This window comes from Lissotriton vulgaris, chromosome 3_1, assembly GCF_964263255.1.
Source record: "Lissotriton vulgaris chromosome 3_1, aLisVul1.2, whole genome shotgun sequence".
In the NCBI taxonomy this organism is placed as follows: domain Eukaryota; kingdom Metazoa; phylum Chordata; class Amphibia; order Caudata; family Salamandridae; genus Lissotriton; species Lissotriton vulgaris.
In genome coordinates this window covers 2,032,364,993-2,032,392,589 of record NC_141689.1, presented here as the reverse complement: position 1 = coordinate 2,032,392,589, position 27,597 = coordinate 2,032,364,993, and the positions used below count along the sequence as shown (strand labels likewise).

General features: G+C 43.8%; 1 protein-coding gene across 7 annotated transcripts in view; it reads left to right on the top strand.

The window, feature by feature from the left end:
• The window catches only part of FAT1 (FAT atypical cadherin 1), a 299,575-nt gene extending 272,210 nt beyond the window's left edge, over positions 1 to 27,365 (top strand). For 3 of the 7 annotated variants that reach the window (XM_086962553.1, XM_086962555.1, XM_086962554.1), the window contains exons 27-29: positions 9,337 to 9,396; positions 24,921 to 24,956; positions 25,890 to 27,365. In XM_086962553.1, coding sequence (XP_086818679.1) covers positions 9,337 to 9,396; positions 24,921 to 24,956; positions 25,890 to 26,518 — 725 coding nt within the window. In that variant the 3' untranslated portion in view covers positions 26,519 to 27,365. Of the gene's footprint in view, positions 1 to 9,336; positions 9,397 to 24,920; positions 24,957 to 25,889 lie in introns of those variants that run through there. The other 4 variants (XR_015309390.1, XM_086962556.1, XM_086962558.1 and 1 more) reach the window with 4 other exon arrangements.
• Positions 27,366 to 27,597: the final 232 nt, after the last annotated feature.

The following is a 27,597-nucleotide window of genomic DNA, read 5'->3' as shown; positions in this document are numbered from 1 at the left end:
GTCTCCTCCGGGATGGCATTGCAGTATGCAGTCAATTAACAAAAAGGGCAGCAGACAAATATGGGGTACAAATTGAAGAAGAGAAATACAAGCACTCCTCATAAGACCCTCCATACATACGAGGAATCGTAACAGTGGATTGAAATATTGCGGCCACAGCCAGAAATTTGGCTAACGTTCCAACAGCATCCAAACCACTCCTAGATAAGGAAAGTAAAAAGATGGACATCTTAAGCAGAAATTTTGAAAAGGGACTAGCAACTCCATGGCGGATAGCCAAACGAAATGCCCTGCTCAACAGATAATGCAGATCATCACTGGGACATAATGGCAGAGCTGATAACCTCAGCAAGAACAATATCGAAAAAGAGCAGCGTCCCAGAAGAGAAAAATATTGCAAATACCTCCTTAAAATCTTCTCTAGAAGCTGTAGACCTGGCAAGCTGTCAGATGATGGCAGGAACCACCGCGAGTTGTCATGACTGGTTAAGGGTGTCTGATTTTAAAACAGAAGTGCAGGTAAACTTAAACACCCCATTCAATAGGAGCAGCTGTTAGAAAGTGCTTTGGATGAAAACCGCCAATAACTTAGAAAGGACAACACTGCCAAGTCCATGGGAGCCCTGTAATTCAGGGGACACATCAGGAGAGGGTTCACACCTACAAGGAGATCTGTAGGTAGAAGAAATGTTCATAGTGCATCCTTACTCCAAGGTTTTCTGATTGCAAGCTAAACTCAAACAGCTGCACAATAGTGGCAATACCAAACACCATTGTGTCAACCCTTTTGGGGATTTGCAAGAGGAAGATTACAGCCACAAAGACTGAGAGATTTACTACATCAGCACCCCCTCAAACACTAAACATCGGTGGTGGGGGAGAATAAAGGACTTCCTCCAAGAGTGAAGGAAGGTGACTTCAGACAAATGCTTTATCAACAACCTACAAGTGGCTGTTGCATATAACTGACCTAACAACCAGCAGTAGAGGGGCCAAAAATGTTTCCACACAAAGGATTTAAAAACCCACTACTACAAGAAGTAAAAGAATTGCTACAAAATAATGCAGTAGAAACAGTGCCCTGGCACGAGGTCAACCAGGGAAATTGCTCAACATATTTCCTAATACCAAAACAAGGTAGGTCTCTATGTCCTAGACTAGACCACCATTTTGCAAACAAGTTAATAAAAACACAAAAAGTGAAGATGACAGCGTTGCAAGATGTCCTACCTGAGCTACAACAAGGAGGCTGTTACATGGAAACCATAGATTTAAAGGTTGCCTATCTACACACCCCAATGAATCACTAGCGCTGCATCTTAAAAAACGGAACCTCCTGAGGCTTGAGCCGGGAGTAGAGCGATTTTGTACATTTTAAATTGAAAGCGACAGAATTTACTTGTCTTTTTAAAACTTGCACTCACCTGCACCGAGCACTTCGCGCTCTCACGAGCCCTCAGTCAGCTGAGATACAAGCTCCCATTGGCGAGGGTTTGTTTTGGTTTCCCTGCCGCCATTGCCCAGGACATAGGCCACGCCCACCCGGTTAGGCCACGCCCACCCCTCATCTCCTTTTCCAGCTATAAATCATGTGCCTACACAGGAAGCGCAGCGGACGAGCGCAGCGGGCGCGACGAATGCGCGCCGAAGGCGCGCATAAGGCAAGCTCGTCTGCGCTCGTCCGCGAGCGTCCGGGACCAGGGGCCAGGGACCCTGCGAGCCACTACATCTATACCTCTGCTGAATTACAGGTATTGCGCCCAACCGCTACTACGTGCCCACCTGTCCCCCACCACGCCGCCAAACGCATTTCTCTCTTGGGTATTGGCAACCCTGCCTCCCTCATGCACGCCCCTGCTCCCGAGTACTCTATGCGCACGACCTCACCCTGCTCCACCTACACGTTCAGGTGTATCTATCTCAACACCCGCTCCATGATTAAGCACCAATCTGATATATTTCTGCTACTCATGGACAAACAACCTGACATGTTGCTACTGACGGAGACCTGGCTTACTCCGGATTCACTACCAGATATTTTAGCTGCCCTTCCTACAGACTACTATATTCTATCAGCTCTCCGCCCAGGCGGAAAAACTGGGGGAGGAGCAGCAATAATCGTCAATAAAAAATTCCAACTCAGACAGCTCCCCTCTCTGCCTTTACCTAATACTGAAAACATAGTCGCCAAAATTGACACCCCCAATGGCTCACTTATATTGGTCCTATTATATCGCCCTCCTCAAACCATGGCTACATTCCCCTCCGCTCTAGCTCAACTACTGGCACCATTGGTCACTAACCATCCTAAACTACTCCTGGTTGGAGATCTAAACTTCTGGTTCGACAACCTATCGTTGGACCCCCAAGCTGCAGAGATGAGCGAACTCTTTTGCGATCTTAACCTGACGCAACACATACACACCGAGACCCACCAGAAGGGCCACAGCCTCGACCAAATCTGGTCTCTGAACCTACCCCTATCTGTACTAGACATAAAACCCTGCTGTTGGTCTGATCACCACAGCATTACTTTCTCTTTCCAGCTAGATAAGACAACCCATTTTAAACTACAAACCAGCAACACCATCAGGAAATGGTCCTCCATAGACATGCCAGCCTTCCTAAATTTCTTGGGTAACTCCCCCCCTCTCGATAGCAACAATGTGGACGAGGCCGACAGCCGGCTCAACGATTGGCTCACCGAAGCAATTAACATCTATGCTCCCCTTACGCATCTTAGCTGCTCAAGGAGCCCGGACGCACACAAATGGTTTACACCCGAACTAAAAACACTGAAACTTGAAGTGAGGCAAAAGGAAAGAACCTGGCGTTCCCAGTACTGCCCACTGGCTAAAGCCGCATATTGCTCAGCCAGGAAGACATATCAAAAAACCCTACAGAACCTGAAAACAACCTACTATTCATCTAAAGTCCTTAACTCCACCAACAAATCTAAAGAAATCTTCAGGATCGTGAACGACCTTTGCAACGACGACAGAACTTCCCCCCCGGTAGTTCCCTCACAAGCACTATGCAATTCCCTGAATGACTTCTTCCGTGACAAAATCTTAACGATCAAGCAAAACATCCTCACATCTCCATCATCCGCCCCAGTGGATGACATCTATTTCAATCCCTCAACTCTACATTCCTACCCCCTTATCGACTCGAAAACTTTCTTAACCTTATTGTCTAGAGTCAAATCAGGATCCCCTATGGACATCTGCCCCCCCCATATCATGAAAGAAATTGGTCGAGCTATGCCCGACAGCATGTTATCCTTACTCAACGACTCTCTTATGTCAGGGACAGTACCGAGCAGCTTCAAACAGGCCTTACTGATTCCCCTTACCAAGAAGCCCGGCATCGACCCGCTCGACCTTGCGAACTATCGGCCCATATCACTGCTACCTTTTCTATCGAAAATGCTGGAGGCACATGTCACCAACTGCCTCTCTAACTTCGTGGAGGAAACAGAATACCTCCAACCCAACCAGGCGGGCTTCCGACCTGGTCACTCCACTGAAGCGGTAATATTAGCAGTCCAAAACACCCTGAGGTCCAACGCCGATAACAACCTTCATCAAGCCTTAGTACTTCTCGATTTATCCGCGGCATTCGACACGGTTGACTATTCCATTCTGCTCAACCGTGTCGAACAGGCGGGCCTCAGAGACTCTGCCCTAGCCTGGTTAAAATCGTTCATCTCCGAACGTACCCAATCGGTTCGCTTAGGCTCCTTTACTGCCGCCAAGGTCAAGTCTTTCTGTGGGGTGCCCCAGGGCTCCTCACTATCCCCCTTGTTGTTCAACCTATACATGCGGCCCCTCCTCTTTGCCCTAAATAAGCATAAAGTCACTGCATACAACTATGCAGATGACTTACAGCTTATCTTTGTCCTCAACTCCCCTAACGCGGTGGAGGACTTCCAAGCCACCATGACCCTAATTCAGAGCTGGATGTCCTCAAACCACCTCAAACTAAACCCAGGGAAAACTGAGTTGATCCTGCCCGGCAAGAGCGAAATTAGTTGGAGCCCTAACTTCTGGCCATCGGACATGGGCCTCCCCCCAAAAAAATCTTCCACTGTGAAAAGCCTAGGGATAACCATCAACGAGGACCTCTCGCTAAAATCCCAAATTGGCACCGTGGTCTCCTCTGGATTTTTCCAATTAAGGAAAATCAGGAAAATCACCCATTTCCTCACTCCCTCCGCCTTAATCCAGGTGGTAATGGCCCTGGTACTCTCCCATATTGACTTTTCCAACAGTCTATACCTAGGCCTACCCGTAGGACAACTCAAGAGACTACAGTACCTGCAGAATCAGGCCGCCAGGCTGATCTGCAAAGTACCCAAATGGGAACCTATCAAACCAGGCCTCGAGAGTTTGCACTGGCTCCCTGTGGCTCAAAGAACCGAATTTAAAGCCGGATGCATTATCTTTAAGGCTCTGCAAGGCAAAGGACCCCTATTTATCAGACAGCTGATCGGTAGATACGTCCCCCCACGGAACCTAAGATCTGCCCACAAAGATCTTCTAGAAGTTCCTCGTTTCAAGAAAAAACGACAAGGCGGCAGCTGCTTTCACTTCCTTGCAGCCACCCTATGGAACTCTTTACCTCTTGCCCTCAGACAGAGTAGAGACCTTCTTGCCTTCAGAAAGGCCTTTAAAACACATCTCTTCATACAAGCTTACCCGAAATAACTCCTCCGCCAGACTCTCCTCCTGTTATGTTTTTTATCTTACCAGCGCCAAGAAGCCCTCGGGCGTACGCGCGCTTTATAAATTGCCAATAACATAACATAACATAACATAACTGACAAAAAATTATATATTCGTGCTATGTGGTGGATGGAATGCACTATCAATTCAAAATGCTCGCTTTCGTAATAAATTCAACACCAAGAGTGTTTACAAAATACCTAGTAGTAGTAGCAGCGGCAGCACACATGAGAAGGCAAGGGATTTCTGTATATCCTTACCTAGATGACTGCCTGGTGAACGTATACTGACTACCCAAGTGCAAATCATATCCCAACACAGAAGAAGACAAAATATTCCTGGAAGTGAGAATCAACTCAATGGAGGCAAAGGATTTTCCTTGTGAAAAGATATTGCTAGTGCACAAAACTCACCAATACCAGACAGTGAGGACCATGGGGCAAATGCTGGGGGATAATGGCCTCCTGCATGTCTCTCATACCTTAGGCAAGGTTACATATAAGACCAATTCAGGAATGGGTACTAAACCAATAGTCACAAGCCACAGAGATTTGGGAATATCTAGTGGTTGTCACGTGGAGTATAGGAGGAGATGGCATGGTGAAACAGGACAAATATACAAGGGGTAGAACATTCATATCACCAACACCCACAGTAGCCATTACCACAGTCATATGGTTTTGGGAGCTCATATGGGGAAACTCAAAATCAGAGTATTTTGGAAAGAGCAGGAAGCTGTATCTAAAGAGTGTTCCTAGTCTTAAAAACCTTTCAGAAACAGCTGTGGGAAATGTCATTAGTAATTCAAATGGACAATACAAGAACAATGATCAATCTCAACAAACTGGAAGGGGCAAAACCATTTGCACTGTCAAAACTAGCTCAAGAGATCTGGAGGTGGGCCATCCAAAGACCAACATAAAAACAATACATATTCCAGGGAAAGAAAATGTAGAAGCAAACCTTCTAAGCAGACCAGTATCCTGCTCACATGAGTGGGAATTCAAGCAAACTGTGCTCAAACAGATATTCAGGCAATGGGAACACCAGAAATAGACCCGTTTGCAGTACCTCAAATCAATCAATCAGTCAGGTATTTGTAAAGCGCAAACTAATCACCCCTAAGGGTCTTAAGGCATGGGGCCCTCAGGGAGATCAAGTGAGTTGTTTCCCAGAGTTACATGGTGCTGAGTTGAGCTGGCGCCAGGGATCAAACTGTGAGCCCCGTGCTCTGAAGTCAGCTGCTCTGGCCGCTGCGCCACACCTCTCACTCCTAAAATGAGAAACGCTAATCCTTTGCAGCCAAACACGCACATCCACTCAGTGAGGAATGCTATGTCAGTATACTGGTCAGGGAGATTTGCTAATACTTTTCTCCCAATCCCACTGTTACCCAAAGTAATCGACAAATGCAAATTGTATCAAATGACATGAATTCTTATTGTACCACAATGGACTAGACCAACTTAGTTCTTAAACCGAATAGAGATAGCCCAAGACAATATGCAGAAGCGACCGTGCCTACAAGACCTACTCTCTATGCATGGGAGAAGAGTTCTCAATCAAGAGCCGAAAACCCTTAGTTTAGCAGCTTGGCTCCTTGACAGAGTTTGGACATCTCAGTCTACCAGAGAACACAATGGTAATTCTCAGAGAAGCAAAAAGACTAACGACCAGAAAATGCTACACAGCCATATGGGAAAGATACTCAAGGTGGTGCAACAAATTTGCCTTCTTAAAAGACCATTCAAAGGACTCTACAGTCCTTACGATATCTCACACACCTACTAGACAACACACTAACTTATGCTTCTTTAAGGTATATTCGGCAGCAATGGTGGCCTTCACAGAGGTCATATAGGAAGGAGTTTCTTCTAACCTCTGTAATCAAAAGATTCCTTGAGGGAGCAAAACAAATGGCTCCACCGGGTGTTGGCACCAACATGGTACTTAGTGCTAACCCAGCTAATGAGAGAACCATTTCAACCACTTCACAAACAAGTCACATTGAAGATGGCTTTCCTTATCACAATGACTACTCTTTGGATAGTAAGTGAATTGCAAGCACGCACAATCCAAGTGCCATACATGCAAATGCACAAAGACAGGATAGTAATGAGGACAGACCCACATTTCCTATCCAAAGTCTTCTAACATTTTCCGTATAAACCAATCAATACAAAATCCTAGTTTCTTTCAGGAACCAAACATACAAGCGGAAAGAGCACTACACGTGCTAGACACCAGAAGAGCGGTAATGCACTATATGGAGAAGACAAGACTAATTAGGAGGGTAAAACAGCTCTTTGTGTCATTCGAAGACAGAAACATGGGGAAACTGGTTACAAGAAATACCATCTCAAGATGCATCGCACAGAAATTCCAATATGTCACGCAATAGCTGGAATATAACTACAATCCAAACCTAAAGCACACCACTTGTAAAAAAAAAGGAGCAATGATTGCCTTCCTGACAAATATACCATTGCAGGATATTTGCATGGCAGCTACTTGGTGTAGGGTGCACATGTTCACAAAACACTATTGCATAGGTACACAGATGAAGAAGGAAGCTCAAGTGGGACAAAGAGTGTTAAAACATTTATTTGTAATCTTCAACCAAATAACCACAAGGATAAAAAAGCTACAAAATCCATGCAAAGCAATTGGATCTAGAAAATATTCACACTGCAAAACGAAATGGCTTCTTAGCTGTAGCAGTAGTTGTACAGCTTGAAGAATTTTCTTTATTCACTTGCGACCCACCCACCTACCCTCCCAGAAGAGGAGGGAGCAATTACAAAAAAGAAAATAATTTGAAGATGGTGTCCATGCGTAGGGGCTGCCGAAGAAGGGCCTGTGTCAGAAACGGCTGGATTAGACATCAAATGGTTGGACAGTAAACTCGTAAATAAAAATAACAAGGATTACAAAGGGAATTACAGACCCAACCACTAGATTCCACCTATAGATGGCAGAATAATGCTCAGAATTTGAATCCAGAAAATTCTTCAAGCTGCAAATCTACTACTAATGTTAAACAATTTCTGTTCTTTCCAAACTCTAATAATCCAAAGTTTTCTATCTTCCATTGTGATGGTGTAGATGACTGTGTGCCCACCTTGAGGGTACCCCTCTAGAGATAAATCTTTTGGAGCATCACTTTCATGTCTTCAGTATTTGCTCTGTGAAATCAAAATCCTTTGCATTTTTTCATTCCAGTTCTTTTTTGCAGCATCTGTGACCGCAGTAATGGAAATGTATGTGCCATTTTAGGTTTCTTAGCAGACTCATAATTTCTGCCCTAATTATTATCGATTTGGGCAATTTTTATGTTTTGTAGTGGTAGACGCTGTGTGCTTCAAAGCCAAAGTGGCTGTAATCCCTGCTTTGACTGGTCTGCTTTGACTGGTCTATCACTGTGTGGGCAAACTGCTTTTTCGTTTCACTTTACATTGCCATTTTGCAATTGCACGTTATTCTGAACTGTGTGTGGTGTATGCTAGAAGACTATCATGCAAACTCCTCCACCAGAAAACTGTTTTGTAATTTTAAAAATAAGTTTAACGAAGTGCAAAAATTAACACAGTGTAGTGTCAATTTTTCGCGAGGTGTTAAATGTTTTGCGTTATGTTTGATAAGTGCTAGTTATTGTTGAATTGTGATGTTGCGGTCCGTGTGACACGGGACGACACTACACAGTAAGAGTTTTAGCCATCGGTATGCATGTTTGGTTATTTGCCATGTTCTTATGCTTCCACTCGTGACTCTTACACATTCGTACTTGTGCATACATTTCACCAGCTAATGGCTCCCAGTATGCCAGTTTTCAACAGAAGTAATGGTGCATTGAAAATTATAGGAAGTGAAACGTTATTGGAAGCGAACTGTAGGAAGTAGGGACAGAAGAGGTGCAACTTTAGTGTCATGACGGCATTCTAACCTTTGTTAGGCATGTGTTCAGTACACTTTAGATACTGCACATGTGCATATAATTTAACAGGATTTTCACTTAATTCGACAGGTAAATCCCTCTGCAGTTTATTTGTACACGCTGTACTTTTGAGCACAGTTGTACAGATGGGGTGGTGCTTCCACAATAGTGCTACGATTGTGCCATCGACATGAAATTTCGAATAACAGAAGTAAAAAAAAATTCAATTCAATGGATGAACATTTTCCAGTTTATTAGCAGAAAAAATAGGCTACTTCATGTAGCAAAGAGGCACATCTGTATTCATATTTGCACGTAGTTCTCTTAATTTCTTTTTAATTAGAAAACAAGTGGTAGAAGGGTTTGCCCATTTACATTTTTTTTTATTTGCTTCAAATTGTGATCTTTTATCTAAACTTTAATTAAGCTGCTTTTTAAATTGTTTTTTTAAGACTTGAAATAAATAAATGAAGGTGATTTGAAAATATCCAATAAGAGTTGATTGAACCTAGATATGCATGCATTTACTTTTAAACCATCATTGACAAGAGTGCTGACGTTTCCAATTGAAACTGTAAACTTTTTCACTCCTGCTTTACTCGGATTCAGGCATGCTGTTGTGATTTATGCTCTCTTGTCTTGTTTCTAATATGCCTCTCTTCTGCCTTTTACAAGCTTCCATAGTCACTGTGATACACCTTGTCAATGCCGTTGTTGACTCGGTGGGAAAAGAAGGTATATGTTCGTTTCTTAGTATGTGCATTTTACTCTGTGTGTTGTGGGGCGTAACATTACAGTATGTTTCCATTCTTTCAATAGTAAGATTAATCTGGTTCATATTGCTTTGATCTTACACAAATCTTCATAAATATGCTGATATTTTGTTCTGGATTACTTAACAGGACTCATGACTGCATGCGCAACAATGCATGCTTCTATTTGACTAACATTTTAGCCTTCTTAAAAAGAAATTGCATTCCACCGTATTAGAGATCAATTACTGTATTGTTTGTTCATTTAAAAAAAAAAATTATAGTTACTCTTATCCTCTTGCAACTCCTATACGCTTCCAGTATGTTCAGCTGCCCTTGTGGGTTCCTGTATTTTGCTGACCTTCTTCAAATAACCTGTCTTCTAGGTACTTTTAAGGGTGGTAACCATTACCCCAGAAAAATCTTGCAATGTCCAGACGAAGGGATTGCAAGTAAAATTACCTCAAATATCTTAACAGACCTTGAGGCATAAAAAGTCAAATGTGGAATCAGGCTATTTGCTTTTGATGGCCCGGTCTTAACGTTTTTGAGATAAGGGTTTTGACAAACTCAAACGATAAGGAAAATGTATTTAAGATGTAATCGTGTCATCTTTAAATTTCAAATAGAAAACTTACTTTACAAAAAATTGCTTTCTACTATTACCATGAAAGCATGACTTTAAGATGGTCAAGTTTTCCATCAACCGGCCATCTGAGATATCCCTCATCTCCAGATAAATGATGTTCAGTGTCTTGCAGCTTCAGTACCTGCCGTAATTCCACACTCTTACCTACAGAGTGGATGGTACTAATGCATGCATTTTCCTGGGCTGTTCTGTAGGAATTCAGATTTTTAGAGATTCAGATTTAAGAGGATTGGGTTGCAGAGATAATTGTAGATAATCTAATGTTGGTGTGGTGAGGGTCAAAGTGGTTGTTCGGTATTGGGGCCTTGCGTGTGAAGTATAATGCAAGGTATGTATGGGGTGGACTATGGTCTAACATTTAATTTTGACTCTGCATCCTGTTGGCACAGTGATGCTTCCCAAAGTACCTCAGGTGCACAATTTCCTCCCTTCTCTGTAGTTAGTTTGGTAACGGTTCTTCACGTCTCCTGCATTAAGTAAGAGTTGCTCCTATCTCCTTCTATGGTGAATTGTAATGTATGCACACTCTCCCAGCTGCAAAGCCAATAAATCTTCATTTTTTGAGATGGTCAGCAAATTTTACACATCCTCCTCGTTCCTAAACCAATATTTTTTACCCTCTGTTCGGTTAGGCCTAGCGGAGGGTAATACCCCTGCTTTTCAATCTCACATAATTTCTGGTCACTTTTACATTGATGCTCTAGTTCAGCCACAACACCCTCTTTTGTGTTGAGTGAAACAGCTTAACTTCCTAGTATTGATTTGGAGCATCTTATCGACTTTAGTAACCCTATTTTGGAATACTGAACATATTTTTGAGAGTTTTTGTTTGTTGCTTTTAATTGGGTAATGTTGCAGTCTGTTTTATGTAGCATTTTAATTATTCTAAATCTTGAAATCCCATGGTGGTGGTGAAGGAGTTCAGTAGTGTTAATCTTCCCCTTGCAGGTATGCTGTAAGCCTTTGGTTGACAACATTTTATTTTCTCTTTTTAGCCCCCCCCCCCCCCCCCCACCACCCACCCTCCCTACCCTCTCAAGAATAGGCATTTTCTTAGATCCCATTGGGGTGTTGACAAGTTCCTTCACAATATATCTTGTACTCAAAAGCTAGTCACATTGTTGTGCTCGTCCTTTTACTCTTGCTAATGAAGTATGCTTAAGGGACCTTGGGAGTCTCATGCCATCCTAGTTGGATTGGTTTGTTTTCAAACGATCTGCCGGTTACTTCTATCTCCAGACTCTGTGTTTCTCCACCTAAGTAAACTTCTTTTCTGTCTTCCTAGTTCTTAAAACAGATAGGTTCCTACCTATAGAAATCTGCTGCCAACCTCTTCCATGAGCATCCTCTCCTACGTACTGCCATTGTTCCACACCACACACTGCCTGATCTGTCTGCAGTTTAGACATCCGCTTGGGTGGGACTTCCACAACCCCTGTTGCAGGGATTCTGCTCCAGAACAGAACTATGCTTGGTACGCTAGAAAATCAGCATGTAGGGACTGAGTCACTATACCCCATCTGTATTTAGGGGCCCAAATCCAACTAGCTCTTAGTGACTCACTTACCCTCCTAACCTTTCCAGAGTGCCTGATCTGTCTGCAGTTTAGACATCCGCTTGGGTGGGACTTCCACAACCCCTGTTGCAGGGATTCTGCTCCAGAACAGAACTATGCTTGGTACGCTAGAAAATCAGCATGTAGGGACTGAGTCACTATACCCCATCTGTATTTAGGGGCCCAAATCCAACTAGCTCTTAGTGACTCACTTACCCTCCTAACCTTTCCAGAGTGACAAGTGATATGGCCCGCCCAGAACACACCGCTCCCGACCCTCTCCGGGATCAGGGTAGCAGGTTACTCCCTTTCATTCTCTCACTCTTGCTTGTCCACAATAGATAGAAAAGGGACACGAGGAAAAGGTACAATATTTATTTAAACTATCATGCTCTAATAAGTAATAATTGTGCCACAACTAGCAAGCGAATACAGGTCAGTAAAGCCATTAGCATGATTAGGAAACCATATACAATAAAAAGCCCTGTTATATTATCTGACCGATTTGCCTATTCCTACCCTCACTACAAAAACGAAGTGATTATAGCCCACTGGGTGTAGTGGTGGACCCCATACCTTTCAATACAGTGATAGTTCTTCTGTATCCCAGCTGACACAGTTCTCTTGTCTCAGGACCTTGCTCTGTCTGAAAGTCTCTGCTCTATGTGTTTAGAACATGTGCCATGTTATATGACAAAACATGTGGTTTCGAAAATAGCAGCTGGGTGGCTCCATTATGTCTAGGTGTTAGTATTCGACTACAGAGAATAACAAGAGGCAATGTTTGACCATTCCAAGGATGTGCAGACTAAATTCCAGTAAAAGAACAAAATACAAAGATATGTGCTGACTAAATGTGAAAATGAAATGTGGCACAAAAAAGCATCCGATTTGGTAACGTGTGCAAAGCAAAAAGTCGCCTACAACTTCAAAGTTAAGCTAACATAGGGAAAACGACAATGTCTGTGTAGGAAACACATGACACCCCAGGCTTGTTATTGTGTCATCCTAGACTTGACACAGTGTGCGGGCATGCACAAAAGCAAAACCTGGGTTAAATACAGCACTCCCTTTTGATGGCTTTTATCTCTGGTCTTTGTGGATTTCCCTGACTGCTATTTGTCCTCACCAATGGAATATCTGTTTTTTAAGTGGGATTCTTAGTCGAATCCTACAGGTGCCAGGTGACTGGGGTTTCCTTGCTTTCAAGCAAGTGATGTGCTTCAGCAGTAAAATAAATTCTGTGCAGGCTAATGTGAGTTAAACACAGTTCAGAATAAAGCTGAAGGTGTTATAAGTTCGTTGATCTTTAGAAGATCTCTTTCTTGCAAACTGTTTTCCTTAATCCCAACTTAAAGATGAGTAAATTAAACCTCATTTTTTTTTTAGTCTGAAATAAAGGATTGTCAAAATGCTTATAAGGCTTTGTTATGAAATACCACTTATGACAAATAGCAGAAATTAGATTATTTCAACTCCTGCCGCAAACAACACATTTGTTTTGGACCTCTAGTGATTCCTTCATGACTTCTCAGCAAAGGCATAATTTCCAGTCGTCTTCCTCAGTACACATTTCTTTTCTAGTGTAACCACAGACCATGTTAGTGTCTGTTGAATACTTGTGTTGAATGGTGTTTGCCCCAAAGTGATTTATTCCCTTCTGTAGTAGGGGATCTCTGTGTATAGTCATAATCTAGTGAATAGTCCCGCCCATGTGCGCGGACCCCGGAGCAATCAAAAATCTCTTAAGTTGTCAAAACATGCAGACCTGCACAGACACTTAAGAGAGAATTTAAAGACAGATAATGCAGCCTATATCCACAGGCTACACTGTCCAATACTTCAACTAGAAATTCCATAAAAATCCACAAACAGCACAGCCTGTCCAGGGTTTTCCACAGAGAAAACCTTGCCTTTAACAGCAAAACCCTCTGGAATGATCGAGAGGAAGAAGTGGACAGACAAGCCCCATAGGCTGCCATTATGTGGCTCAAAACAGGATACTGTGCCTTTCAGAGAACTTTCCAGAAGCCTTACAGTATCCCAGAATGCAGTGCAGGTCCCTTTTACCTTCAGTTCTTTTTTCCGGCTCCTGCTAGCAGGACCCTGGAGCATTAGCTCGTCTTCTTTTTTGAGTTTTTTCAATACAATTTTTGTGATAATTTTGGATTTTTGTAGCATCACTCAAAGTCGTTGTCCTATATCTACATTCTGCTGTGTTTTTTTGGCAGAATTTCTGCAGTCTTCTTGTCTTTAGACTATTTCTAGTCTGACAAGTGCTTTGTCCGCAACTGAACTAAAGACCAAAGCTGAAGCTCACAGGGTTTGTACTCTGTGCTTGCCTGTGTCTTTTGACACCTGTCTTTCTCTGTACCTTCTTTTCTAGGAGGCTTCGGCTCCCAGGTTTCAAACAGAGGAGTTTGAAGGCATCTTCAGCCTCTGGGTAAGGAGAGGGTAGGTCCTCTACCGAGTCCCATGCTGTGATCTTGGGGGTTCTCCCCAGTAAGGGCACGTCTGAGCTATGACGCGGTTCCGGTCTGCGTCGGGGCCGTCATGGAGTGCCTCGACGTCATGGAGTGCCTCGACGTCATGGAGTGCCTCGACGTCATGGAGTGCCTCAACGTCATGGAGTGCCTCGACGTCATGGGGCGTTAAGGCTCGACGTCATGGGGCGTTAAGGCTCGACGTCATGGGGCGTTAAGGCTCGACGTCATGGGGCGTTAAGGCTCGACGTCATGGGGCGTTAAGGCTCGACGTCATGGAGTAGGGATGCTCGACGTCATGGGGCGTTAAGGCTCGACGTCATGGAGTAGGGATGCTCGACGTCATGGGGCGTTAAGGCTCGACGTCATGGAGCAGTGATGCTCCTTTTGGGGCGTTGGTCGCTTGGGCTCTGCTCTCTTCCGTTGGGTCCGGACGTCACCGTTAGGGATGGCTCGGCGTCTCCGTGTTTGACACCGTAGTGGTATTTTGACGTCTGAGTGTTGGTTGTTGTAGAGACAGTCACTGTCTTAGTGATGGTGACGTCGTAGTGAGGTAGACGTCATGGGTTACAGCCGCAGAATACTGCCGGCGCTTGACGCCTGGGTCTTTTTCCAGGCCTCGCTCTGTGGTGAGCCTCTCTTCGTAAGAGGGGACTTTGTGTTCCCGGCACCGTCCACTCACGACACAGAGCAGTTGATCAGCGTCGAGGAACCCTTCTGATGGGGAGTTTGTGGCTACTCGCCACGTGTAAGCGAGGGACGTTGGTCCTTTTGCTTAGTTTTGAGTATTTGCATACCTACTCGTCGGCTAGGTCGCCTCCTGCTCAACCACCACTGGTGAGACCACCAGGGATGTTTCGGAATTCTCTCGGTTCCCTCTCCCGCCCACCACCCCAGGGGCCTTTGGCCCCTCAGTCTGCAAACCCCCGTGCCTTGATGCCAGGGATGCGTCTTCCATTAGTATGGGGAGTCTCTCTCCGACTCTTAACTGGTTGGCGGGACTTAACTTTCGTCCACTACCACCGGACAGGAGGTTCTGGCTCCGACCGTGCTCCTGACTTGGTCGCAGGGGTGGCGGCATGCAGACATCATGCTGTGGCCCGCTGTTGCTGGACCGTTGTGGTGAGATCCCTCTGTGGGGGTGTTTTCTTCACCGATTTGTGGTTCCCCTGCCGAGAGACAGGAGGGAAGCCTTACAAGAGATTGTCTAATGGGCCTGATAGTTTCGGTCGGAGCGGAGTTTTCTCTCCTGCCGACCCCCAGGTATTGTGGGTTTGTACTACGTTGCCATACTTTTATTCTGACGTCTCTGCAGCCTGCGGCTCAGCAGTGTGCTTCTACTCTCCCGTTCTTTGGGCAACCCTTGGGCTGCCAAGAGAGTAGTGAGTGGCTCGCATGAAGTCCGAATCGGAGACTTTTGGACGGCTGTAGGTTTGGGGCGTGGAGAACGGCTTGATGCCTTCTGCCCTTTCTAGCGGCGTTTTTCCTCCCAGGATTTGCCTGTGGTCCCGGGCCGCCATTTAATGCTTTACAAGTCTATTGTGCGCATACGCGAGAGAGCTTGTTGCTCCTCGGCGAACAAAGGCCGGCCGGGTCTAAGTCAGTCTTCGGTTCATCGGCCCTCCTCCAGCAATTCCTCCGGTCAGCTCGCGTTTTCAGCTGCGCGAGCTCCAAGCAGAGGCCGATATCCTGTTAAGGAAACGGGCGATAGAGGACGTACCTCTGTCTCAAAGGGGAAGAGGTCTGTACTCCCGGTTCTTTCTGGTTCGCAAGAAGGACAAGAATGAGTTCAGGCCCATTCTGGATTTGCGACAAGCAAACAAGTGGATTCGCAGAGGGAATTTCGCATGCTGTCGTTGCATCAGGTTTATACTCAGCTGCAACAGGGAGATTGGCTCTGTGCCATAGATCTACAGGATGCGTACTTCCATGTGCTCATTGCACACAAACACAGGAAGTTCCTGCGATTCCAAGTCTGCTCCCATCATTATCAGTACACAGTACTGCCAGTCGGCTGGAGTCTGCGCCCAGAACATTCTCGAAGTGCATGGCAGTGGTAGCCGCACGCCTGAGGAAAAACGAGGTGTTTTCTCTACCCGTACCTGGACGATTGGTTGATCAAGGCCTCCTCCTTCTCTGAAGCGCAGGCACACTTCCAGAGGACTTGCGTTCTCTTGAACAAGCTGGGGTTGCACATCAACATGTCCAAGTCTGTCCCGATTCCGGTCAAGTGCGTACAGTACTTGGGAGCCTCCATCAATACGCTGTCAGCAGGCGTGTCTCCTTCGGAGGAGAGACGATTATCGCTCCTTAGGAAGACTCAGGCTCTTGTAACCGCCCCATCTACGACAGTGGGGACGGTGTCTTCTCTACTGGGGTCGATGGCCTCTTGTATCTTCCTCACGCCACATGCACGGCTGCTCATGAGACCTTTGCAGGAGTGCTTGGAGGATCAGTGGGGTTAGAGGATCAGTGGGGTTAGAGGACAGGATCTTGGGGAGACCAGATACGACTGTCTCTGCGTGCTCTTCAGTCTCTGAAGTGGTAGTGTTCAGCGGAAAATCTCCTCAGAGGGGTTCCCTTTCACAAGGACATTTCCACACAGACTATCGTGACAGATGCGTCTCCCCACGGCTGGGGGGCGCTTTCCGGAGACTTGCAGATACAAGGAATGTGGTCCCCGATGGAGTCCACGTATCGCATCATTTTCCGGGAACTCAGAGCTGTTCCCTTGGCACTGAAGGCGTTTCTTCCGTCCTTCCAGACCAACTCTCTGCTTGTACAGATGGACAATACGACCACAATTTATTACCTCAACAAGCAGGGGGGTTCGAGATTGCGCACTCTGTCGCAGGAGGCGCGGGCGATCTGGCGCTGGTTTCTAGCCAGAGGACTGACTATATCAACTACTCATCTGCCAGGTGTGCAGAATGTTCAGGAGGACGTGCTGAGCAGACTGATTCAGAAAAACCACGAATGGGTCATAAATGATGAAGTACTAGGAGAAGTCTTCGCAAGGTGGGGACACCAGATGTAGATCTGTTCTCCGCTGCCGAAAACAGCAAATGACGAGACTTAGCCTCCAGGTACTACCAGCAGGAGACGCTGGGGAATGTGTTATGGATTAACTGGTCGAACAGCTTTCTGTACGCTTTTTCACCCTTTCCCCTGATTCCAGCGGTGCTCATCAAGCTGTCCCAGTCCAGGGCGCGGATGATCCTGATTGCCCCGGAATGGACTAGACAGTGGTGGTTCACGGACCTGCTTCACCGGTCTCTCCTTCCCCACATACGGCGGCCGTGCAGGCCGGACTTTCTCACAAAGTTCAGGGGGCAGATGTTGCACCCCAACCTCTCGTCTTTGAGTTTGGTTGCATGGCTCCAGAGATAGTGCAATATGGCCATTTGAATCTACCAGAAGTTTGTATGGACATACTGGAGGAGGCTAAGCAGCCTTCCACTAGGACTTCTTATGCTTACAAGTGGAAGAGGTTTTGCATCTGGTGCAAGTCCAAGGACCATGACCTGACGACGTGTAAGGAAGATGTCATCCTTCCGTATCTTCTACACCTGGCGCAGTCTGGCCTTAATGTCCAATCCATTAAGGTTCATCTTGCTGCGCTGACTGCCTACAGGAACTGACCTTCGCAGACTTCCTTCTTTCAGATCCCTGTGATCACAGGTTTTTTGGAAGGCTCAAAGAAAGTGTTCCCTCCTGTCCAGCTTCCTTCGCCTTCATGGGAATTGAACGTGGTGCTGTCCAGATTGATGAAGGAGCCTTTTGAACCTTTTCATAAAGCTTCGTTGCAGCTCCTGTCCTGGAAGGCGGCGTTCCTCGTGGTCATTACATCGGCCCGCAGGGTGAGGGAAATTCTGGCGTTGTTGCCAAGAACCTTATACTGTATTTCATGCTGCTAAGGTTGTTATGCATACTCTCCCTATATTTCGTCCAAAGGTTATGTCTGATTTCCATGGTAACCAGACTATAACGTTGCCTAAGTTTTTTCGGAATCCTTCATCTCCAGCGGAAAGGTCTCTGCATTCCCTGGATGTTAGGAGGGTGTTGGAATTTTATCTGGATAAAACCAAAGATATTCGTAGGTCAGACCAACTGTTTATCAATTGTGGATCAGTCAGGACCGGTCTTGCTACCTCCTAAACAGTCCATCTCGAGGTGGATTGTGTCCTGTATACAATTGTGTTGCCAAAAGGCTGATAAGATCTTAGGCGGTAAACCTAAGGCTCATTCCACCAGGGGCAAAGCTGCCGCGACTGCTTTGCTCCTTAATGTTCCAATTGTAGAAATCTGCAAGGCGGCCACTTGGAAGTCGGTCCATACCTTTGTTAAGCTTTACTGTCTGGTCACAGATGCCAGGGCAGATGCTTAGGTTGGGCAGGCTTCGCTGCGAAATCTGTTCGCACAGTAGTGGTGTTATTTCTCGGTTCTCCACCGCCGCTTTGGTGTGGGGATGGGCTTGCCATTCTATTCACTAGATTATGACTATACACAGAGATCCCCTACTACAGAAGGAGTAGTTTCTGTCCTGTAACTCCAGTTCTGTAGTAGGGATATCTCTGTTATAGTCATAAGCGCCCGCCCTCCTCCCCGGTGGAGAGAGATATTCATGTAAGAAATGCTACAGGTCTGGCGTGTTACACCTTAAAAAAGAACTGAAGGTAAAAGGGACCTGCACTGCATTCTGGGATACTGTGAGGCTTCTGGAAAGTTCTCTGAAAGGCACAGTATCCTGTTTTGAGCCACATAATGGCAGCCTATGGGGCTTGTCTGTCCACTTCTTCCTCTCTATCATTCCAGAGGGTTTTGCTGTTAAAGTCAAGGTTTTCTCTGTGGAAAACCCTGGACAGGCTGTGCTGTTTGTGGATTTTGATGGAATTTCTAGTTGAAGTATTGGACAGTGTAGCCTGTGGATATAGGCTGCATTATCTGTCTTTAAATTCTCTCTTAAGTGTCTGTGCAGGTCTGCATGTTTTGACAACTTAAGAGATTATTTTTGATTGCTCCGGGGTCCGCGCACATGGGCGGGACTATTCACTAGATTATGACTATAACAGAGATACCCCTACTACAGAACTGGAGTTACAGGACAAACTACTCCTTCTATGAATACCCTCGGGTTAGCTTGATATCTGTGTGGAGTTGGATCTTTGGATACGTAGTGTTTTATATAACCTAAGCAATCCTGTTGGCGCCAGAACCCATATCAAGCCAGTGAGCGCAATTCTTTCGATCGGTTTCAGCGACCGAAATTGCATCCCTTAAAGGCCGCATAGGAAAACGGGCATGGCGCTGCTGCCCATTTTAGTCTGGTTTGGTTTTAGAACCTATTTTCCATAAGTTTGGATACATTTTGAGACAACTGCAATCCTTGATGTCTGAGACTGACTTCGTTGTTCGTTTTCTCAGGTTGTATTTCTAAACCTCACTTAGTCTGGCAATCCGTACATGTTAATGATTCCACAGTTTACCAATTGCCATTCTCTAGAGATGAATCAAACACAGAGATAATGGACGGAGTGCTGAAACTTTTCAGATACCCGCCTCCTGTCACTGCTCTGGGTTGAATTTATCATCGTTCTTTAGCTCCCTTTGCCACCCCAGTTCAGACACAGCTATATTCATATCAGTCTTGACCCTGTGCCCCATGGGAACAGTCCAGCCCGAACTGTCAAGCCATGTCTTCCCTGGACCGGAAACAAGCATCCTAGGACAGGTTTCAGAGTAACACCTCATCAGCCAGGCTAGCTTGAATCCAGTGACAAAGTGAGCAAGGGACTCGCGTCTGCGCATACCCTGCCAACTTGGGGCGGAGAAAGCAAACAAAGAGATGATGGACAGAGTGCTGAAACTTTTCAGACACTCACCCCCAGTCACAGATCTTGGTTGAACACGCTAAAGAACGATGATGGATTCAACCCAAATCTGAGACTGGGGGTGTCTGAAAAGTTTCAGCGCTCCGTCCTTCATCTCCTTGTGTTTGTTTTATTATCTAGAGCTGCTCAATTTGCTGAACGGTAATTTTTATAACCTGTGCAATAAAAAAAAAATAGGCCTGATCTCAGAGAAACAATTTTTTGTAGGACTATTTTTCACAAGCGGCAACGTGAGCAGAGACTCTGATTCCATAACATTGTTAATGTTTGTATTTATATAATTTTGGGAACAATCACAAAAAAGAGATTTAATTGGTGTGAGAAATTGAATAGTTACGCTACATTATTAAATGAAAAATATTTAGATCATTAGCATATTTGTCTGCATTTCTCATACTTTATGCTTGCATTTTATAGCTACAGGTTTCCTAATTTTCGCTATGCTTAATCATTAGCAGCAATATGCGATCTGAAAAATGTGATTGATGTATGCACTACTTTCATCATGCAAGTTTTGTGGTTGATAATGGGGGCCAGTATATGGTGTGGTGTTGGAATTAATTGTGCAGTGTCTAGTCAAAGGGTTTGTGGGGCAGACTTTTGGTACAGAGTCTGATCGAAATGGTGGGTGGATTGTTGCATTGTAGCTAAGTTAGTTTTGACAAGTGATGAATGGGAGTTTGAGTTGTGACTTGTGATCTAGAGGTTGTAGCAGACTCCAAGATGATTGCTTTGGGTATGCAGCATGTAACACAGTTGCTATGCCCAAGGAACTGTTGCTATTCCAAGGAAGACGGCAAGCCAGTGGACAGATTATTTTATGGTGCGGTTTCTTAGCACAGTTCATTTTAACACTACATAAAGGACAATGGGGATGAGGGTTCGCCAATCTGATAAAAAGAGGCAAAATGTTTGTAATTGTACTTTCTGGGGTAAATAGAAGTGGAATATGTAAAGTTTTGGTAGTAAAGGAAAGAAGTTAAGTGACAAAGTTTGCCAGTATACGGGTAATCTGAGATGGTGGTGTTGTAAACAGAAGGTGGTGCTGGCAAAGCGAGGTATCTGAAATCTGTATAATATCCAGGTCCGGGAAAGCTAACGAAATCAACCTCATCCCTTCCAAAAATGGAACACATCTCGGAGTGAACACAATTGTCTTGGACTGAGGCCTATGAGAAAGTAAAGCATTGTCAGTATGAATGGTGTCCAGCTCCAGTTTCCCAGTAAATCTCACTTACAGGACCATACATGATTTGCCCTCCACATGGATGCTTCAGGTTTTTGCACCACTTGTTTATATTGATTCAGATCTACTGTAGTACTTTTAAGGTCCTATGTAAATCCCTAGGAGGACAAACATCTGTTCCAAAAATGTAATAGCACTACAGTAGCAGATTTCTGACTATAAGAGCAGATCACTGACCTTTTCTCGTGCCTGCTGTTAATAGGAAACCTTGTATTTTTTATTTCCACTGCTGAAGTTAATCTAGTTGTCTGGTTTTTGTTTAATTAAACGTCCATGTTTGACATACTGACATACCCTTTAAAACCAGTAGGAAGTCTCTTCAGAGGACCCTTGTTTTTCGAAAGTTTATTTTTTGTTGAACAAACTTTGGTTTAAAGTAATGAATTGCGCTCCAGAAGGTGCTAAAAAAGAATGAGTTTTAGTGTTCTATGGTTGGCTTCAAAATATGCACCTGTGCATGGAATTCAAATATTCAGGAAAATCAAAGGAACTGACAGTATCCCTCCGGAAAAAATTGACATATTCTTTACTCTGCAAATATAGAATGTTTTCTCCTATATGGACGGCACGTCATATCACACTTCTGCTTCCAAAATTGTAGGTAATATTATTTTCCAGCTTATTGTCACCCATTGTACACATTTACCAATCCTAAAAAAAAGTGAGGGGCGTTTTGGTCGTACTGGGATTCAAGCTGATGACCCCCAGGTCACAGCAAATGCTAATGGTGAGTGTAGACTACCTAGGCCAGCTTTCTGGCCTGAAGAGCATTTATTTCCTTTCTGGCATAGGTATGTTCCCTTAATTTAGATACAGCAGAGCAGTTGCTTAGTAGGACCATAGGGTGCTGTTCTGTTTTGATTCCATTGATCAAGTTACAGTAGCTACTCATTTGGTAAATACTGTTAGGTGAGTTTCAGGTTAGCTTTATCATAGTTAATTGTCTCCAAGTTCAAGATAATTCATGCTCAAGTTGGTCTACATTTTGGGCAGTTTGCTACACATCAAAGCCAGCAGACGATGGCACACATGTTTTGAATTAATGTAGAGCTTCTATAGCGCAATAATGAATGATTACCTTCTAGCGCTTCATAGAACTGTCCATGTAGCTGGAACAGGTGATGAGAAAAGATGACTAGAAGGCAAAAATTTACATTTGAAATTCAAGAAGTAAGTTTTTAGTTGCCTTATAAAATTCAAATAGTTTGTGATCTCAGACCTACTTAGGAATAATCACGGCCACCATTTGACCTCTTCTTCTAGATGGTTTGAGCTTGCTTGTCATCAGCAAATTTGGGAAGAGGATCTAAGAGTTCTGTAAGGAATATGTTGAGTAAACAAGGAATTCATGTAATTCTTATTTTTTTTTTAATTGTGAAGGATTTAATGATATACAGTGGCATAAACAGGCTTATCTTACCGGCAGATAGCAACTGAAGCCATATACAGGCTTTTCTTTCCGGCAACTGAAGATTTCTCAGGTAATTCCGTTCGGCCCAATACAGATCTTGCTTCAGTGCTTCGCACCACTTGTAGCTACTGAACCAGATATTTATGGAGGCCTACAAGCAAAGCATTGCAGTAACCCAGGCAAGATAGAATCAGCATACCGACCATTGTGAATCTGGAGGAAGTGGTAGTAATGGTAATATTTTTTCTGATGACTCTTAGAAGAAAGACGCATGTTGTGACTGGTTTATGTATACGCGGCTTGAATGTAAGATTAGAGTGAAATGCGATTCCCAAGTTTCTTGTATGTGGTACTGCTGTTGGCGGGAGACCTTGTTTGGCTGGATACTATGCAGCAGTCCATAAGAAGTGTTTTTTAAACACAACATTAGGGAATTGCTTTTTATCCAGCCAGTTAAATATGAGAAGCAAGCAGAGAGCTGTTGTGGGTTCCTCTAAAATCGTACATTCCGTTGAGGGACATCTGTCTAAGAACAAAATGTATGACCAAAGGAGTCGATCAGTCTCGCCAAGTCAGAGACATACACATTAAACAAAGTTGTGTTCAGGGTCGGTACACATTGGACCCCCTAACGAGATGGATTTGCCTGGGTAACATAACTCCCCTAAGAAGACTGTCTTATGTTCTGACAGGAAGGAGGAGGACCATTTTATTGTCGTTCTAGATATACTCACTCTTGCCAGCCCTTCCGGAAGGCTGTTGTGTAAAATGGTACCAATGGCAGCTGAAAAGGCTAGCAGCACCGTGGCCTCTATCTCTTGCCTCCCAAGATATCATCAGTGGTTTTGTAATGCTTGTTTCCACTTACTTGCACATTAAGAATTTAAAACACACACATCCTGTCCTCCCACACACTGTTTTCATTACAGCTTTAGAGCTTGCAAAATCTACACGCCGTACAAACCATAGTATGCAGAGCTCACTTGCTTGTTTCTTTGTACACAAATCCTTATTTTTAGATAAGATTATTACAGAACACCAACTGATTTTGTTAGATTATTTTTGCACAATCCATTTTTACCAAACCATTTTTTTTAAAGATATGAATTTGGCAGCTAAGGTTCACAGTGTTATAATAAGATCTCGTCCCACAACCACCTTGCACAATTGTTGTATCTGAAAAGGGTTACTCAGACATTTTTTATATTTTTAACCGTACAGGAGTCCAAGTATCTATTCTAAAAGTGGAATTACACACGTCTAATAATACTCTTAAACAAAACTCTTTAAACGTGTGGCTGATGCCTAGAATGATCAGTGTCCAGAGGTCTTCTCTAGTTCTAGAAATTTTAGCAGCACAGAGAACAACTATTTTTAGATACATATTCAGCTGGCGCACAATAAGGTGAAGAATTTCAAAGGTGCTTCCCAGCAGGCCCCAGTTCTGGCACCATCTGCGAGCTAGTGTACAACACTAGTTCCTTACTAGAGTCCTTGTGCGTTCACATGCTGGTATTGTGGAGGCAAGGCACAATGAAAGAAGCATGCAATGGGACTGTCAGGAGGAATATGTCAGCAGATGGCTATTATTGTACCCAGTAGATTCGCCAAGAACCAATCAAAATGCAATATTTTGGTATTAAACGGTGGTTTAATTTGTAGTTTTTAGTACATCATTCCCTCTCAGATACATTGCATGTGTGCAACTGCCGTGTGTTTTAGTAGTTTTGTAATGGAAAATTTGGTGTGTCGCTGTTGTGTATTTAAAACATATCCTTTGGGTAGGGGAGAATAACGCTGCAAGTAGTGCATGCTTTAAAGACGCATCTGTAGAAATTTCAGGCATGTTGCTGAAACTGTACCTCTGGTAATATTTTGAATACTGTGTGAATTGTCTAATGTGTGAAAAAAATATCCTCTCATCCATAAAGAAAATTATAATTTTGCTCAAGTCAGAATCACGAAAACAAATCCTGTTTACTTTGTAAAAAACATACACCTTAGGCTCCAAATTTCCTATTTGCGATAAAGTACCTCCACAATGCTAAAAAGGACCAACTCGCTTGCCTTTTACATCTTACCATTTGGCAAGCATTTGCTGCCCCAGACACCGCTGAGAGGATCTTGAAGCACGCATGCTCAGCTGGATTGATTGTGAAAGGGAGTGGTTTTTTGCTAATTAAAATAACTGTTACACCTTACCTTGGAAAACTTATTATTAGAATTCTAACTTCAAATGTTTACTCTTTTTCTTTTTACTTTGTTCCTTAAGAGTCTTTAGCTGTTCCTGACCTCAGGAATTCAAGAGGTGATTTCAGCATGTAATTCAATGTCACCCACTAAAATCCCCTGCTTTTTCCACTTTCACAAGTGTTTGCTGGCAGTCGTTTTCTTGGTGTGTCAGTGCATGTTTGTGCTTCCCTTTCCACAATCGTGTCTCTCGATCATCTGTTTAAGTCGAAAGCCCATGTTCTACTTGCTTAAAAGCTTCCAATTCCATATGATTATCTTAACACTTTGTCACACCATATATGCAAGTGTCTTTTGCTCCAAGGGCATACACGAGATTGACGGATGCTTATAAGCAGAGTGCTCCAAGAGTTGCATGGTTTAAAAAGTTGCGGTTTCCCCATTTCATATGTTGCCTTTGATAGGCAGACTGTAAATCAGGAGATTCCATTGTGGGTTAAGGAGGGGCTAAACAAGTGACATGGTTTCTGGATATTCAAATAAGATACATTTGCATACAGTGACTGCAAATGCAACAAATGCACATAGCCTGTGTCTGTCGACAAAATCCGGTATCGATCGGGACTTTCTTTTGGATAACCCTGAGGATACCTTCACACTGGCAATGAAAAGGCGATGGGTATTTTATAATGTGCTCGCAGTATAGGACCACTTTGTTGGACCCGGTATTATGCTGCTAATAACTTTATGTATGTCCTTGTTGAGTTTACAAGGCATGCCATATTTCTTTGAGACGTAGTTTCTAGTAATCTACCTTCTAGGGAGTAATAGTCTTATCCGATCACAAAACGTTTGTTACTCCTAAAAAGGCAGAATAGGAGCCTTTGGGGTTCTGTTATAGATACAGGTTGCTTCTTGTTTTTATGGGAAAGAGTTCTCCACAATTGACGACCTCACTAACAACTGACTCCTGATGCAATGTTTTTCTACCACATTTCTGTTTGAACAAAACTTTTGTAAAGTTATTTTATCACTGTTTTTGCATTCACAGGATATCACTGGGACACTTCAGACTGGATGCCAAACGTGCAGTTACCAGGCATTCAGGAATACCCACATTATGAAGCGGTTGAGGAACCGGCTCCCCCTTACACTGATCCAAGCGCCATCGATACAGACTATTACCCTGGAGGCTACGACATTGAAAGTGATTTTCCACCACCGCCGGATGACTTTCCTGCTCCCGATGATCTCCCACCATTGCCACCAGAATACAGCGATCAGTTTGATTCCATAGAACCACCCAGAGACATGCCCATTGTAGGCAGCTTGGGTTCCTCAGCAAAAAGTAGGCAGAGGTTTAATCTCAGCCAGTATCTGCCTCATCACCACTACCCTGCAGACATGCCGGACCTTCAGAGCGCAGCCAACGGAGACAGCAGTGGGTACAGAGAACCCTACGCGTCTTACACTCTACGGTACGAGGGAGGCTTTGAAGAGCCGATGATGGACAACATGTCCATGTCTGTGTACACTTCTACAGCTTCATGCTCCGATATGTCTGCGTGTGGTGAAGTAGAGTCCGAGGTCATGATGAGTGACTATGAAAGTGGGGATGATAGCCACTTCGAAGATGTAGTAATCCCGCCTCTGGATTCTCCACATCATACAGAAGTCTGATGCTGTAACCTGACAAAAAAAAGTGCCTGGACGTTAGTCAAATTTAAAGATCCTATAGTCAAAAACTATTTTATTTTTCTCGTTCGCAGTAGTGCGTGTATGCTTGTGTTTCAATGAGCTGGTTCTTGCACGACTCCACCGAGTCTATGCAGCTCACTTAAACATTTGTATATATGCCTATTTCAATTCCCTGACCTCTCCTGATTGGAAGGAAAAGATGAAAATTATTGGCTGTGCCATTTCAACATTTTTTTTATATTTGCAATATATGTAAAAGAAAAGGGGAAAGAAAACAGACATACCACTTTGCCATGTTAGCATGACACATGTTTTGTATAGCCCATAATCAAAGATTCATTTTAAATTCCTTCTTTTTTGTAAATGTTCTGTACAGTTTAGATTTTCTTGATTTTAATTAGAATTTGTAGATATTTTGTGAATTTTGCTTTCTGACGATCTTAGTTATGTTACTGTCCGTTGAGCAAGCACCATGACCTCTTATACCAGGGCTCCACTGTACTATCTTTTTTTCCCTACTGAAGTTTCCATTTCATAACAACGGTTAAAACCTTTTCATGCAATTCCAAATTGTACATATTCTGTGAAGCAATCTGACTGTTTTGGATCAGGTGTATGGTAATGTCTTAAACGAAATGCTGTATTTTAGAACTGTAAACATTTTTCCCTTCATGGAAAGTGTAATGGGGACCCTCTGCATACTTATTTAGAACCAAAACCACCAAGACACAATTTTTATAGTGTCTGTATATTTGTGATGCAATGGTCTTGTAAAGGTTTTTACTACCATTAGCCACTCTTTCTTACTGACAATAAATTATTAATAAAATAAGGCTTTGTTGTCCCTTTCCGTTTGTAAAGAGTCCCTTCCTAGTTGATAAACTTGAATATTTATTTTCGTTTTATTTTTCATCTTTTCTATGCTAGCCCATGTGTAACTGTAATTGTTTGTTAATTTGAAATGCCGAAAGGAGGGAGTCTCACAATTAAATAAATTATGGCACATGTTGCTACAAAATCCATAGTACTGGAGGGCATATGAGCTATGTTTGAAAAACAGA